Source organism: Dipodomys merriami, unplaced genomic scaffold (assembly GCF_024711535.1).
Source record: "Dipodomys merriami isolate MVZ:Mamm:240054 unplaced genomic scaffold, mDipMer1.0.p SCAF_70, whole genome shotgun sequence".
In the NCBI taxonomy this organism is placed as follows: domain Eukaryota; kingdom Metazoa; phylum Chordata; class Mammalia; order Rodentia; family Heteromyidae; genus Dipodomys; species Dipodomys merriami.
The window spans coordinates 1,813,530-1,828,098 of NW_027206291.1; the positions used below are offsets into that span (position 1 = coordinate 1,813,530).

At 52.5% G+C, this 14,569-nt stretch overlaps 1 protein-coding gene across 1 annotated transcript; it reads left to right on the forward strand.

The window, feature by feature from the left end:
- The first annotated feature begins 339 nt into the window (after positions 1 to 339).
- Positions 340 to 1,828, forward strand: LOC138817588 (vomeronasal type-2 receptor 116-like). The gene is made up of 2 exons (XM_070008049.1): positions 340 to 358; positions 612 to 1,828. The coding sequence occupies exons 1-2, from the start codon at positions 340 to 342 to the stop codon at positions 1,529 to 1,531; spliced, it is 939 nt and encodes a 312-aa protein (XP_069864150.1). The 3' UTR covers positions 1,532 to 1,828.
- The last annotated feature ends 12,741 nt before the right edge of the window (positions 1,829 to 14,569 follow it).

Below are 14,569 nucleotides of genomic sequence, written 5' to 3' on the forward strand. Positions count from 1 at the left end.
ACCAGATCAATAGATACATGCGTGCATCCTTCCATCCATCACCCATGTCCTTGCCTTGTATATTTAGGGGGAGGAGGACAGACACTATTTAATGACAACAAAAAGCAGCACGATAGGTTTGCTTCTAGTGGCTCAGTGGTAGAGCGCTTGCCTTACATGCATGAGGTTCAATTCCTCAGCACCACATAAGCAGAAAAAGCTGGGAGTGGTGCTGTGGCTCAAGTGGTGGAGCGCTCGCCTTGAGCTGAAGAGCTGAGGAACAGCGCCCAGGCCCAGAGTTCAGGCCCACAACTGACAAAAAAAAAAAAAAAAAAAAAAAAAAGGGCAGTAACTGCCGTGATGCTGGAGGCTCTTCCCTGTCATCCTAGTTACTCAGGAGGCAGAGTTCTGAAGATTGCGGTTCAATGCTAACCCAGGCAAGAAAGGCCATGAGACTCTTCTCGCTAATGAACCACCAGAACACGAAGTGGTGCTGTGGTTCAAAGTGATAGTTAGCCTTGAGCACTGTCTCTGAGCTTTTCTACAGTGCTCAGGTCCCAAGTTCAAACCCCATGAACAACAACAAAAAAGGAAGTATTGAATAAGGACTCATAGTACCTTATTCTTACCAGACCTGGCGCAGTGTGTGAGGTGTGCAGAGCATCAGTACGCCAACCCCAACATCCGCTGCCTGCTCAAAGCTGAGAGCTTCCTGGCTTATGAAGAGCCCTTGGGCGCGGCTCTGGCCTGCAGCGCTCTCTGCGGCTCTGCACTCACAGCTGCTGTGCTGGGGGTGTTTGTCAAGCACCAAGACACCCCCATTGTCAGGGCCAATAACCGGGCCCTCAGCTACCTCCTGCTCGTCTCCCTCACCTGCTGCTTCCTCTGCTCCTTGCTCTTCCTGGGCCGTCCCCACACAGCCTCCTGCCTCCTGCAGCACAGCACATTCGCAGTGGTCTTCACCGTGGCTGTGTCCACGGTCCTGGCCAAGACCCTCACTGTGGTTCTGGCCTTCGCGCTCACGGCTCCGGGCAGAAGCTCCCGGCAGTGGCTGGTGTCCCGGGCTCCCAACCTCCTCATCCCCATCTGCACCCTGGTCCAGGTGACCCTGTGTGGCCTCTGGCTGGGGACGTCTCCTCCCTTCGTGGACACAGACGCACACTCTGAACACGGCCACGTCATCATCCTGTGCAACAAGGGCTCCCTCCCCGCCTTCTACTTCATACTGGGATACCTGGGCGGCCTGGCCCTGGCCAGCTTCACCGTGGCTTTCCTGGCCCGGAACTTGCCTGACACCTTCAACGAGGCCAAGTTCCTCAGCTTCAGCATGCTGCTGTTCTGCAGCGTGTGGCTCAGCTTCCTGCCTGTCCACCACAGTGCCAAGGGGAAGGCCGTGGTGGCCCTGGAGTTCTCCCCCATCCTGGCCTCCAGGGTGGGCCTCCTGGGCTGCATCTTTGCCCCTAAGTGCTACATCATCTTGTTGAGGCCACACAGAAATTCTCTGCAAGGACTCAGGGACAGATCCCACTCTGGGAGAAATAAACCTTCGTAAGGTTGAAAACACAGGCTTCCTAAAATTTATGAAAGGTCTAAGACAAATGTGTTCTGTTTTTCCAGACGCATGTTTATACATGCAGATATGCTTGAACTTCTTTTCTCTAGTTTGTAAGCCAAGTTCCTGTAAATTTGCATTGTATTCTAGATAGCTGTGCCTCTCATTTAAGTTGTGACTAATTCCCCCTTCAATGCACCTGTCCCATTTTTTTCTGTCTTCCTCAAGTTACTTTTTCTGAACTTTCAATGGAACCTTAAACCTACCAGATTCCTGTCTGAGCCTCTGTAGTGCTGAGTTCCCTAACTTATCTCATTAACATGTTTCTCTTAAAAAGTTCTGTCTTTTGAATAAATGTGCTGATTGTAGTATGTTTGTAGGTACCGGTGTATTCCTACTTACCTGTTTGCATTTTGAAATATTTTTTCACCAAATCTTTTTTTTTTTTTTTTGGTCGGTCCTGGGCTTGAACTCTGGGCCCAGGCAGCCCCTCAGCTCTTCAAGGCCAGCGCTCTACCACTTGAGCCACAGCGCCACCTCCTCGCCTCATCTCTTTATAATAGGCTTTCAGAATTGTAGAATTGGCTGGTGACCTGCAACACACACAGCTGTCAGCGGGGTGCCTGCACCGCCAGCTCTAATCCTTCCTGCTGAGACCTGAGGATCTGGGTTTGATGTCAGGCCACGCAGCAGTAAGTCAGGGAGACTCATCTCCACTGAACCACCAAATTAAAGACATAAACAAGAGCTGTGGCTCCAGTGTTAGAGCACCAGTGCTGAGCCAAAACCTCAGGGACAGTGCCTGGGCCCTGAGTCCAAGCACGCGCCCGCGCGCACGCACGCGCCCACGCGCACGCACCCGCGCCCACGCGCACGCTCAACCTAGCCTGGCAACGTGTCCATGTCTCCCTCCTCAGCGGTGGGATGTGTCTGCGTTTACCCTTTTGAGTTCACCCTCGCAATGCGATAGGTGCCCCCTAGGGCGCACAGAGCAGACGCGGCAGCGGGATGCACCCCAGCCGCAGGATGACACCCCGGGCCGGGCCGCCACGCCTCTCCCTGGGCTGCAGGATGACACCCCGGGCCGGGCCGCCACGCCTCTCCCTGGGCTGCAGGATGACACCCCGGGCCGCAGGATGACACCCCAGGCAGGGCCGCCACGCCTCTCCCTGGGCTGCAGGATGACACCCCGGGCCGCAGGATGACACCCCGGGCCGCCACGCCTCTCCCTGGGCCGCAGGATGACACCCCAGGCCGGGCCGCCACGCCTCTCCCTGGGCTGCAGGATGACACCCCGGGCCGCCACGCCTCTCCCCGGGCCGCAGGATGACACCCCGGCCCCGGGCCGCCACGCCTCTCCCTAGGCTGCAGGATGACACCCCGGGCCGGGCCGCCACGCCTCTCCCTGGGCTGCAGGATGACACCCCGGGCAGGGCCGCCACGCCTCTCCCTGGGCTGCAGGATGACACCCCGGGCAGGGCCGCCACGCCTCTTCCTGGGCCGCAGGATGACACCCCGGGCCGCCACGCCTCTCCCTGGGCCGCAGGATGACACCCCGGGCAGGGCCGCCACGCCTCTTCCTGGGCTGCAGGATGACACCCCGGGCCGCCACGCCTCTTCCTGGGCTGCAGGATGACACCCCGGGCCGCCACGCCTCTTCCTGGGCTGCAGGATGACACCCCGGGCCGCCACGCCTCTCCCTGGGCCGCAGGATGACACCCCGGGCCGCGCGGGCGGGAAGCCTTCTCTCCCGGGCAGACCTCTGGCCCTGAGGTCGGGGGTCACCGCCACGGGGCAGGGAGCGGATTCTGAGGAGCCGGACCCAGTGACTCTCATCTTGAGTCTCAGGACAGCCTGGAGCTCCCTGACCCCCGCAGGACGAGTCAGAAACGGGGATCGCTGGGAAGAACCTAAAACAAGTAGAAGGAGGACCCCTTGCACTTCACACGCAAAGCAAGGCCAGCCAGATTGCACCAACAAACAGCTGTCTACAGGCCAGCGCCCGCCAGCCACGCGTAGGCCAAGGAAGCTTCCACGCTTGCGCTCGGCGAGTCACAGAAGCGCTGACCGAACAGGTCGCTGCGGCTGCGCGGGCCGGCCTCACTTGCTTTTGCATCCATTACGTCTCCGGTGGTGTTTGGGGGTCCCTATCTGGGCACTTCAGTCCCCCTGGAGAGACTCCCGACCCTAGGACTGAAACCGGCCCGGGGAGGCCGGGAGCGCCGGCCCCGCGTGGAGGCCGGGAGGCGGCTGTGCCCGCGGCGGTCCCCGCGGCCGCAGCGGGAACCTGGTCCCTGCAGTCGTCCTGGTAGGGGCGCGCGCCTGTCACTCACCCATCAGGGGATTCTCATCCAATCAGGCGAGGGGGCGGGACCTGTGCAAACGGCCCAATCAGAGGCGGGCAGTGGCCGGCGGCTCTCCGCCAGGGCCGCGAGCGTGTTGGAAGCGCGCGGTGCTGTGAGGAGCGCGGCCGCGGGACGGGGCGGCCCCGGCCGGGCGGGGGAGCGGCGCTGTCGGCTCTGGAGTCCAGGGCGCTCGGGCCCGGGTGCCGTCCGTCTGTCCGTGCTCGGCCGGAGCGCCGGGAGCGGGTTCGCCTTCCGCGGGCCGGCCTCAGCCCCGTGCAGGTACCGCGGCGGGACTCCCGGGTGGGGCGGGGGGCTGGGAAGGTGGCTCCGTGGGAGAGCGCCCGCCCTGAGCTGAGGAGCTGAGCGCAGCGCCCGGCCCCGACGGATAAGGGTCTTCCGTGAGAGAAACCCAGTGGCTGCTTCCAGTGCCGGAGACCGCGCACGAGGAGTCCGTCGGGACGGATGGAAAGTGCCGGTGGGCTATGAAACACGGGCCAGGCCGGGGACGGGAGCGGAGTGGGAGCTGCCAAGCAAACCAAGGGAGCCCGCAGGATGGGGAGGGGGCACCGCGCATGCCCCGGCAGGAGGAGCCCCTGTCCCACCCACGCCAGTGTCCTACGTGCCACCCTGAACGGGCGCACAGCCTCATGGGTCCTCCCAGAGAAGTCCCCTAGATGAGTGACCTCATCAAGTCGCTATGATCTCCTGAGATCTCAGGTTCCTATGGAACCTTTTGATATGAAACCCCATAAAGCTAAGAAGGGAGCCAGGCTCTGGCACTCAGGCCTGGAATCCCAGTTGCTCAGGAGGCTGTGATGTGAGAGTCACAGTTTGAAGCCAGCCCAGGTGTGAGAGTCTGTAATACTCCTCAACTCCACTAAAGTACCAAAAAACCCCAGAAATGGAGCTGTGCCTCAAGTGGTAGAAGGCTAGCCTTGAGCAAGGAAAGTTCCAGGAGAGTACCTAGGCCCTCAGCACTTTTTGCTCAAGGCTCATGGTCTACCACTTTGAACCACTGCCCCACTTTCAGTTTTCTGGTGGTGAACTGGAGATCAGAGTCTCACAGACTTTCCTTCCCCGGGTGACTTGGAAACACATTCCTCAGATCTCAGCTACTTGAGTAGCTAGGATCATAGGTGTGAACCACTGGTACCCAGCTTGACTCCATTTTCTGATGACAGGGGCAGTGTGGCAGACTGGTATAGAGAGGATGTCTGTTGAGTCCCTCTATCTTGGTGTGTACCCAAGAGGAGCCATATTGAGAGACTCCTGTGGGATCTGGAAAGAGAATAGTTCCAAGTCAGATTTCCATGGAGGTGGAGTGGAGGCCCACGTAATGCAGTGAGTTGGGCTGCAGGGAAAGTGTGCTGTGGAGGACAGCGTGCTCATTTGGTCTGTCCTCTGGGAAAAGGCAGGAAACCTCCCGTGGGGATGATGGTGGGTAGGGGGTGGAGAGCCCAGCCTCTCTAGGTAACAAGGTGTTATTCCCTTACTCCGTGAACTCCTGTTTCCTAATTGTCGGTACTTCTGCATCATTCGTACAGCAAATAAGTTGTTGGTAGAAAATGCCAGTCAAGCGGGGCACTGGTGGCTCACGCCTGTAATCCTAGCTACTCAGGAGGCTGAGATCTGAGGATTGTGGTTCAAAGCCAGCCCGGGCAGGAGAGACCATGAGACTCCTATCTCCAATAAACCACCAGAAAACCGGAAGTGGCACTGTGGCTCAAGTGGCAGAGCGCTCACCTTGAGCTGAGGGACAGCACCCAGGCCCAGAGTTCAAGCCCCACAACCGACAAAAAAAGAAAAAAGAAAATGCCAGTCATGAGCATGATGTTGAATAAATCAATGATTTGTCTCTGTCTCTATTTTAGGAGGAAAGCAGGAAGGGGAGAATATCAGAAATATCAAGGTAATTTGCACTAACAAGATAAACCAGGATACCTCCTACATTAAATGGCAAAACACATTCTGCTCCAGATTGATTTTCATCTACAAAAATCTTCTGTAAATCTGTAGAAAGGCCAAACTTCTAGATTTAGAAAATTTCAACTCTGAAATGTACCAATACTGGGAATAGGTGGAGCCCTGAAGGCACAACCGTGGCTCACTGTGCCCACAATGTGCTCCACACTCATACTTCAGACAGCTTCTGGTATAAATTGTATGTGAAGTAGAAAAGAAAAATGAGTATGGACTAGGACCATTACACCGTATCTCTTTCTGTGGTGTCAGATATCACATTGTCCATCCTGCCTGTGGTCCCGCTTCTCCCGAGAATGCTCCCAATGCCATAACTGGCAGCGATGATCACATGCTTACCTGGAAGTCTTGTTCTTGAGCCTTTGAGATGTTTGATGATAGCTGTTTTCAAGCCTTGCTCTAGAAACTTTAGTCTGTTCTTGTTCATATGTTCTTTTGGGTTTTGTTTTTAGTGTTTTTTTGTTTTGTTTTGTTTTGTTTTTGTCGGTCATGGGGCTTGATCTCAGGCTGGGTGCTGTCCCTGAGCTTTTATGCTCAAGGCAAGTGTACTACTACTTTGAGCCACAGTACCACTTCTGGTTTTCTGGTGGTTGATTGGAGGGAAGAGCCTCATAGGCTTTCCTGCCAGGCTGGCTTTGAAACGTGATCCTTAGATCTCAGCCTCCTGAGTAGCAAGGATTACAGGTGTAAGCCACCAGTGCCTGGCTCCTATGTTCTTAAGCAGCATAACAGATGAAACTATAGTAATGCTCTTTTCACTTTTTGCTGATTTAAAAGTGCATGGAGACCCACCAGCAAACATCAGAAATGTACTCGCTCTGCGAGTGTGGCTGTGGTAGGAAAGCCTGCACGTGTTTTCCTTCTGTTCAGACATGTGGAAATGATGACACTGGAGTAACTATGAATGCAGGCAGTGTGAGAAACCCTTCATATTTCTTAGCAGTCTTAAAAGACGTGAAAGAACTCACAGTGCAGAAAAACCCTACGTTGTAAGCAGTGTGCAAGACCATTAATTTATCTCAGTAACCGTAAAAGGCATGTAAGTTCTCACAATGGAGAGAGGCTTACTTGAGTTCTCTCAAAAAACACGGAAGGCTTCACACTGGAGAGAAGCCCTCTGGATGTGCACAATATGGAAAAGCCTTCTATTGTGTAAGTGCCCTAAACGCACACACAATAACTCACAGTGTAGAGAAACCCTGTGGATGTAAGCTGTGTGCGACAGCCTTCATTCGTCCCAGTGACCTGCAAAGGCATGTGTGTCACACTGGGCAGCGCCGCCCTATGAATGTAAGCAACGCGGGAAAACCTTCACTTCCTCCTCCTCGCTCAAAATCCACAAATCCACAACAGAACTCACCGAGGCCTGAAGCCCTACGGATGTGTGCAGTGTGGCAGAGCCTTCTATTGTGTAGGTGCCCTGAACACACACCCACAGATTCACACTGGAGTTAAGCCCTGTGGATGTGCAGTGTGGGAAAGCCTTCACTTTTTCCTGTTACCTTAGATTGCATGAAAGGTTTCACACAGGAGAGAAGCCCTATGCATATAGGCAATGTGGGAAGGCCTGAAAGCACACAGAGGAGCTCACGCAGGGAGGCACCCTTCATGTGTAAGCACTGTGGGAACTGCTTCAGCTCCTTAAGTTACCTCCGGTGCCTGAGAAGATGCACTCGGGAGGAAATCCCTACGCGGTGCCCAGTGTGGGAAGCCTTGACCTGTCCCAGTTCTCTCAACATGAGAGGGTTCACACTGGAGAAAAACCTACCAGTGCAAGGAGTGCAGGGAGGCCTTCACTCCTTCCAATCAACTTCAAACCCACGTAAGAACTCACATGGGAAAGAAACCCTATGCATGTGAGCCGTGTGGCAGAGTATTCGCTTACCGAAGTGGCCTTCAAAAACACAAGAGAACTCACACTGGAGAGAAGCCCTTTGAGTATGAAGAGTGTGGGAAAGCCTGCATTTGTTCTACCCTCACACACATTGAAGAATTCACACTGGCAAAAGACCCTGTGGGTGTCAGCAGTGTGGGAAAGCCTTTCTTTTGATCTCCTAAAAAAAACCATGAAAGAACTCACGGGCATGGAACCCTACGTGTGTGAGCAGTGTGGGAAAGCCTTTTTCTCAATACTTTAAGTCTCATGCAGGAATGCACACTGGGAGCCAGGCGCCGGTGGCTCACGCCTGTCATCCTAGCTACTCAGGAGGCTGAGATCTGAGGATCGCGGCTCAAAGCCAGCCCGGGCAGGAAAGGCTGTGAGACTCTTATCTCCAATAAACCACCAGAAAACCAGAAGTGGTGCTGTGGCTCAAGTGGTAGAGTGCTCGCCTTGAACTGAAGAGCTGAGGGACAGCGCCCAGGCCCAGAGTTCAGGCCCCACGACCGGACCCCAAAAAAAAAAAAAAAAAAATGTGATCTCTGAAAATCATGCAGTTTGGAGCCTGAGACTCTCTTGAATCCCAGATATATCAGCTGCGTCATTTACGATACTTTCTGTATATTAAGTATATTGCTATATATGGGCTGGGAAGGTGGCTCAGTGGTAGAGCAGTTGCCTTGCATGCCTGAGGCCCTAGGTTCAATTCCTCAGCACCACATAAGCAAAAAAGAAAAAAGCCGGAAGTGGCGCTGTGGCTCAAGTGGTAGAGCGCTAGCCTTGAGCTGAAGAGCTGAGGGACAGCGCCCAGGCCCCGAGTTCAGGCCTCACGACCGGACCAAAAAAAAAAAAAAAAAAAAGTATATTGCTATATAGATTACATCCCATAAAGATAATTGGAATCATTGTGTTTCAGCAATACAGCCCTGATAACATTTTGCTGTCCAGAAATAGTTTTTCAGTGGTCAGACTTCATATGTTTTGGAAGACCTGTGCTTTGTCCAATTCTTCATTTACAAGCTAGGATTACTTCACACTATGAATGGTACATCACTCTGTGGTTTCTTGTCTTACATGTGATCCGTTGTCTCCTCCCAGTTTTTTCCTTCCATGTTACAAAGTGAGGCACAGGAGAAGCATGGCTTACAAAGAATCCTCCACCCACAGTGATGGGTGTCATTTTGCGATGTCCTAACCCTGTCAGCCCAGGCCCTGGCCACTGCACAAATTACTTACAGATTTTCTCTTCTCATGAGGGTTTTCAAACAGAGTATTAGTTAATGACCTTTCACTCTTATTCCAGTACTGTGTGATGTTACAAATACACACTTGGTCTTATGAGTTGGTCAATAGTGGAGATAATACAGCTACTTCACACTGACCTGTGTGTGTTGATCATTTGTAAACTCAGAAAAGAGGGCTGGGAAGGTTGCTCAGTGGTAGAGCGCTTGCCTTGCAAGCCTGAGGCCCTGGGTTCGATTCCTTAGCACCATATAAGCAAAATGAAAAAAAAGCCGGAAGTGGCGCTGTGGCTCAAGTGGTAGAGCACTACCCCTGAGCTGAAGAGCTGAGGGACAGCGCCCAGGCCCAGAGTTTAAGCCTCATGACCAACCAAAAAAAAAAAAAAAAAAAAAACCTCAGAAAAGATGAGACAGATTTGGGTAAAACACTGTAGGTTGAAAGTAAGATTTCTCCAGGAAGTATTCCCAAATGAACACAGCGCAAACCTAAGTTTAAAATTACTCACTTCAGTGGCGTTAACCATTTTCCTCATTTCCTGAGGTCTCTCTTCGCAGGTAAATTGAGCAAAGCATTACCACCACCACCACCACCCAAAAAAATGATACACAAATCTTAATCCAGGGCTGGGAATGACTTAATGGTAGAGTGTTTGCCTAGCATTCATGAAGCCATGGGTTTGATTCTTCAGCACTACATACACAGAAAATGCTGGAAGTGGCACTGTGGCTCAAGTGGTAGAGTGCTAGCCTTGAGCACAGAGAGCCCAGGCTCTGAGTTCAAGCCCCAGAACTGGCAAAAAAGAAATCTTAATCTACCAGTAAAAGAACCTACATAAGGAAGCAAATGAGCTATATATCTAATGACATGGGCACCATGTTAATCATCCATTACTAAAGAGTATGTCATTGGAGTTTTGACACAGAGATAGGTTGTTCTTCATGCACTGCATTTTCTACAATGCTCCACCTGAAATGCTCCACCGGAGGACAGTCCTTTTAGTCCCTTTCCTGTTAGCAGGCCAGATGCCAGTGGCTCATGCCTGTAATCCAATCTACAGCTCAGCCTAGAGGAGGTAAACTGATGGTGGAATGAAGAGCTTTCAGCCATGAAGAGGGGCAGCTGAATGGAAGGAATGGAAGGAAAGCCAAAGAGGAGAGCAGGGGGAAATGGACTCAAGTAAAACTGTCAGAATTGGTACGGATTGAACAGGAGGAACAAAAAATAGGAAGGATTAAGCCAGGTGACCACTTCTTGTGCCTATAATCCTAGCTACTCAGGAGGCTGAGATCTGAGGATCACAGTTCAAAGCCAGCCAGGACAAGAAAGTCCATGAGACTCTGACCTCCAATTAGCCACTGAAAAACCAGAAGTGGAGCTTATGGCTCTAGTAATATTGTGCTAATCTTGAGCATAAAGGCTCAGGGAAGGTGCCCAGGCCCTGAGTAGCCCCAGGACCTTCACACACACACGGCTGTTAAGCTGTAGTAGGAAGGCCTCTCCCGCTACATTTTCAAAATCATCTCCAACCTCCTGAGGGCTTTCTCAGAAATTTTTTTGGATCGTTTATGGGGCTTGAACTCTGGGCCTGGGCACTGTCCCTCAGCTCTTCAGCTCAAGGTGAGTGCTCTACCACTTGAGCCACAGCACCACTTCTGGTTTTCTGGTGGTTTATTGGAGATAAGAGTCTCACAAACTTTCCTACCTGGGCTGGCTTTGAATCTTGATCCTCAGATCTCAGCCTCCTGAGTAGCTAGGATTACAGGTGTGAGCCACTGGCACCCAGCCAGAATTTCTTGATTGTTTCTGAAGCTTAAGCTGCTCTACCCTCTCTTCTATAACCCAAAGGACAGGACACCCTCAGTTTGTGCCTCTTTGAGATCACACAGCTTGAAAGGCTCATAAATTCAGTCTATTTTACCCTCTTAAGGCACCTGAAAACCACACCAAAGAACATGGCGTGCCATCCCACTGTCTCTCCACCCTGCCGTCCCTTCCCTGTGACATCTCAGAGCTCAGTACTGGTCCAGTTTGGGAGGGTGTTGCTATTGTTCCTGTTGGGATCCTACAGATACTCATTCTCTCAGTCTGTCTCCCCTCCCCCCTCCTCTTCCTCCTTTCTCTCCCCCCTTCTTTCTCCACTCTCTCCCTCCCTCCCAGAATTAGGGATCTTTTCCTGCCCAGAGAACCAAAAGAAGAGATTCTCAAAAACCAACTTTGCACTGACATTATAGACCTCAAATCCCAGAGTCATGTTGGGTAATCAATGGGGGTTCTTGAGGTTCTTGATCTTGACAGCAAAATCCAAGGCCAGAACAGACCCATCATTCTCGAAGCTGAGCCTGCACAGAAGACATTGGGAGTTTTACAGGTTAGAATGCAGACATGATTATATTCAAACCTAGTACAGTGAATTCAGGGGCAGTGGACTGAATGCTTATTTCTCCATAAGATTAATAGGTTCAAGCCCCAGGACTGGCGCGCGCGTGTGTGTGTGTGTGTGTGTGTACATGCATGCACATGAGCACAGGTGTGTGCCCACAGATACACAGATTAATCAATCGATCGATTGATAGATTGATTGATTCTAAGCTGGGGAGCTAGTGGCTCACACCTGTAATCCTAGTTACTCAGGAGGCTGAGATGTGAGGATCATGGTTCAAAGCCAGCTGGGCAGGAGAGTCTGTGAGACTCTCATTCCAATAAATTACTCAAAGTCAGAAGTGGCTCAAGTGGTAGAGCACTAGCCTTAAGCACAGAGAGATTCAGGGACAGAGCCCAGACCGAGTTCTTCAAGCACAGGATCAAAAAAAAAACCAAATTCTAGTCTGAAATGCTATGAGTATAAATAAGGTATATGAATAAACAATATGGTACACTTCAATATTTATATTGGTTTCACATTGTAAAAGCTTTTATACCAACTTTTTATTGTTACTATAAAGGTGGGATTCAGAAGGGTTCCAGTTACATAAATCAAGTAGAGAGGACATTTCTTTTTGGACAGTGTCACTGCTTCAGTCTCTCCGAGTTTTTCCACCCATCCCCACCCACAAGGTGTATAGTTCATTTTCAACGTAGTGCCCAGTGAGGACCTCTGCGTCGTGAGCTCACCCTTTGTCCCTCCCCTCCCAAAGCCAGAGGAACGAAGAATCAATACCAAACAACAACAACAACATGGAAGAAGAAGCCTGTTTGTATTTCCTGGAGTTCGTTTTGCGAAATACTCTCGTCTATGAAAGAGCTCAGGCGTTGTGCCTCTGTGTTCCTCCCGAGATGTGAGAGCTTTTGCTTTTTCTTTCTTTTTGCCCAGCAGGCCCGCCCCCCCCCCCCCCCCCGTGGCAGGGTGCCCATCCACGTGGCCGTCAGCCCCAGTGGCATGGGGCATGGTCTGGGTTTCAGGAGGAGTGGGGCTTGTGGAAACCAGTCTTGCAAAAGCTTCTTCCAGCTGTTCTGATCTAAGGCCTCCCCTCCCGACCTCCTGTGAGGCACCAAGTCTCCTGCCTCCCTATGTCTAGAGGATGGGGGAGGGAGAGGTGGAGAGACTTGTGTCTGGGGGGAATTGGTCTACAGTGAATTCTGCGTGTTGGAGGGCCTGAGCACTAGCGTATGCTACCAGAACCCTGAGCTGGTGGCTGGGTACTCAGGGGACATTTCCTTTTTTTTTTGGTCGGTCGTGGGGCCTGAACTCTGGGCCTGGGCACTGTCCCTGCGCTCTTCAGCTCAAGGTGAGCGCTCTACTGCTTGAGCCACAGCGCCACTTCTGGTTTTCTGGTGGTTTACTGGAGATAAGAGTCTCACGGACTTCGCTGCCCAGGCTGGTTGAGCCTCAATCCTCGGATCTCAGCCTCCTGAGTAGTTAGGATGACAGGTGTGAGCCACCGGCACCGGGCTTCAGGGGACCTTTCTTGAGACACTGCCGGAACGCTGGGGTGGAGCTTGTCCTGGGGTTCAGCTGGCTGTCCCCTTCGAGCCAGCATTTCCAGAAGAGACACTGAGCCCCTGGAGGGTCGCTGGGCCCCCACAGGGACATGGATGCGCTCAGAGCTAGGCATGGAGTTCCTAGCTACGTTTAAGCCAGAAACCAGACTCTCAGAGTATGTTAGACTTTGCCAGAAAACCACGCAGACATCCAGGTACAGAGAACAAAGAAAAGGCTGATTGCCAGGAGAGGGGCTGCCAAGTCCTTCCCACAAGGGAGAAGTGATAAGTAATGCCGGCCATTGTCTGAGGTGACCTATATGCCCTAGGAGGTTTAGAAGGGGCTGAGGGGGGGACCCCGGTGTGGATGTGAGGACCAGAGGCTGCTTCATGGTGGACTAGGATATAATGGCTGCTGCCCAAATAGTAGATAAGGGTCCTGCAGCTGCCCAGACCTGAAGCTCACTCTAAGGGGCTCTGGCTGCCTTCGATGGTGCAGTTGCCCCAGAGCAGTGCCCTCCCAAGGCAGAGGGGGCTGGAGGCCGATTCTTCACGGCCTTTGCTACACGGGCCTCGTGCTGCCTAGGAAGGGAGCGTGCTACACTATGGGAAGGGAGCTCATTGGGCTGACACAGGTAGTGGCAGGTCTTGAATCAGTTCCAGTCTGGTGGTCCACTGTAAATCAAAGTGTAGCTTAAATGAATGACACCTCGGCTAAAGAGCAGAGGTTCGGTGGGGTGATGGCCAGAGCTGCTGGGTTAGCCCTGGCCCACAAGGCCTGATTCAGAGACTAGTCATAACCGTCCTCACCAAAACAATGGCTGAACAGACGTGTCAGCTGACTGTGACCAGATTTGAACAACAACAAAAGATCCATAGAAAGGAAAAAATGCAAGAACTCAGAGCTTTTCTGTCAGATGGTTGCTCGACAGGCCTGTTCTTTCATCAGCCTCATGAAATCCTGCGGAAGCCAAATTACTTCAGTTCAACCCCAGCCCTTATGAACGACGGGTTATTTTTCCAACTAGTTTCTGCTTTGGTCCTGGTGTTGGGGAAAGCGCCTGACCCCATTCCGAACTAGCTAGTCACGTAGGGCTGTGGGCCTGCTTCCCCCATGGGATCGGGCAGGGCCTGCCGGCCTGGCACGCTTTCTAGTGTGACTGTCAGCTGCACTTCCATGCATCCACATGAACACTGGGAAGTGGAAACTTGTTTTTGTGGCCCAGGAAACGAGTGCGGGTGAGCAAATGGACATGACATTAAAAAAATGAGCTCTTGGGGCTGGGAAGGTGGCTCAGTGGTAGAGCGCTTGCCTTGCATGCCTGAGGCCCTGGGTTCAATTCCTCAGCACCACATAAGCAAAAAGAAAAAAAGCCAGAAGTGGTGCTGTGGTTCAAGTGGTAGAGCGCTAGCCTTGAGCTGAAGAGCTGAGGGACAGCGCCCAGGCCCAGAGTTCAGGCCCCACGACGGGACCCCCCCCCCAAAAAAAGAAAATGAGCTCTTAACTGGAGGTTGGGCCCAGAAGGGGAAAATGAGGATGTGGTGGTATTGCCCAAGAACCACGGTACCCATAACCTGACAGTAGCCGCCCTTTGGCACAACTAATAATAATAACACAACAATAACGCCTGGTTTTCAGGGTGCCTGAAATCTTAGATACTCAGGAGGTTATAT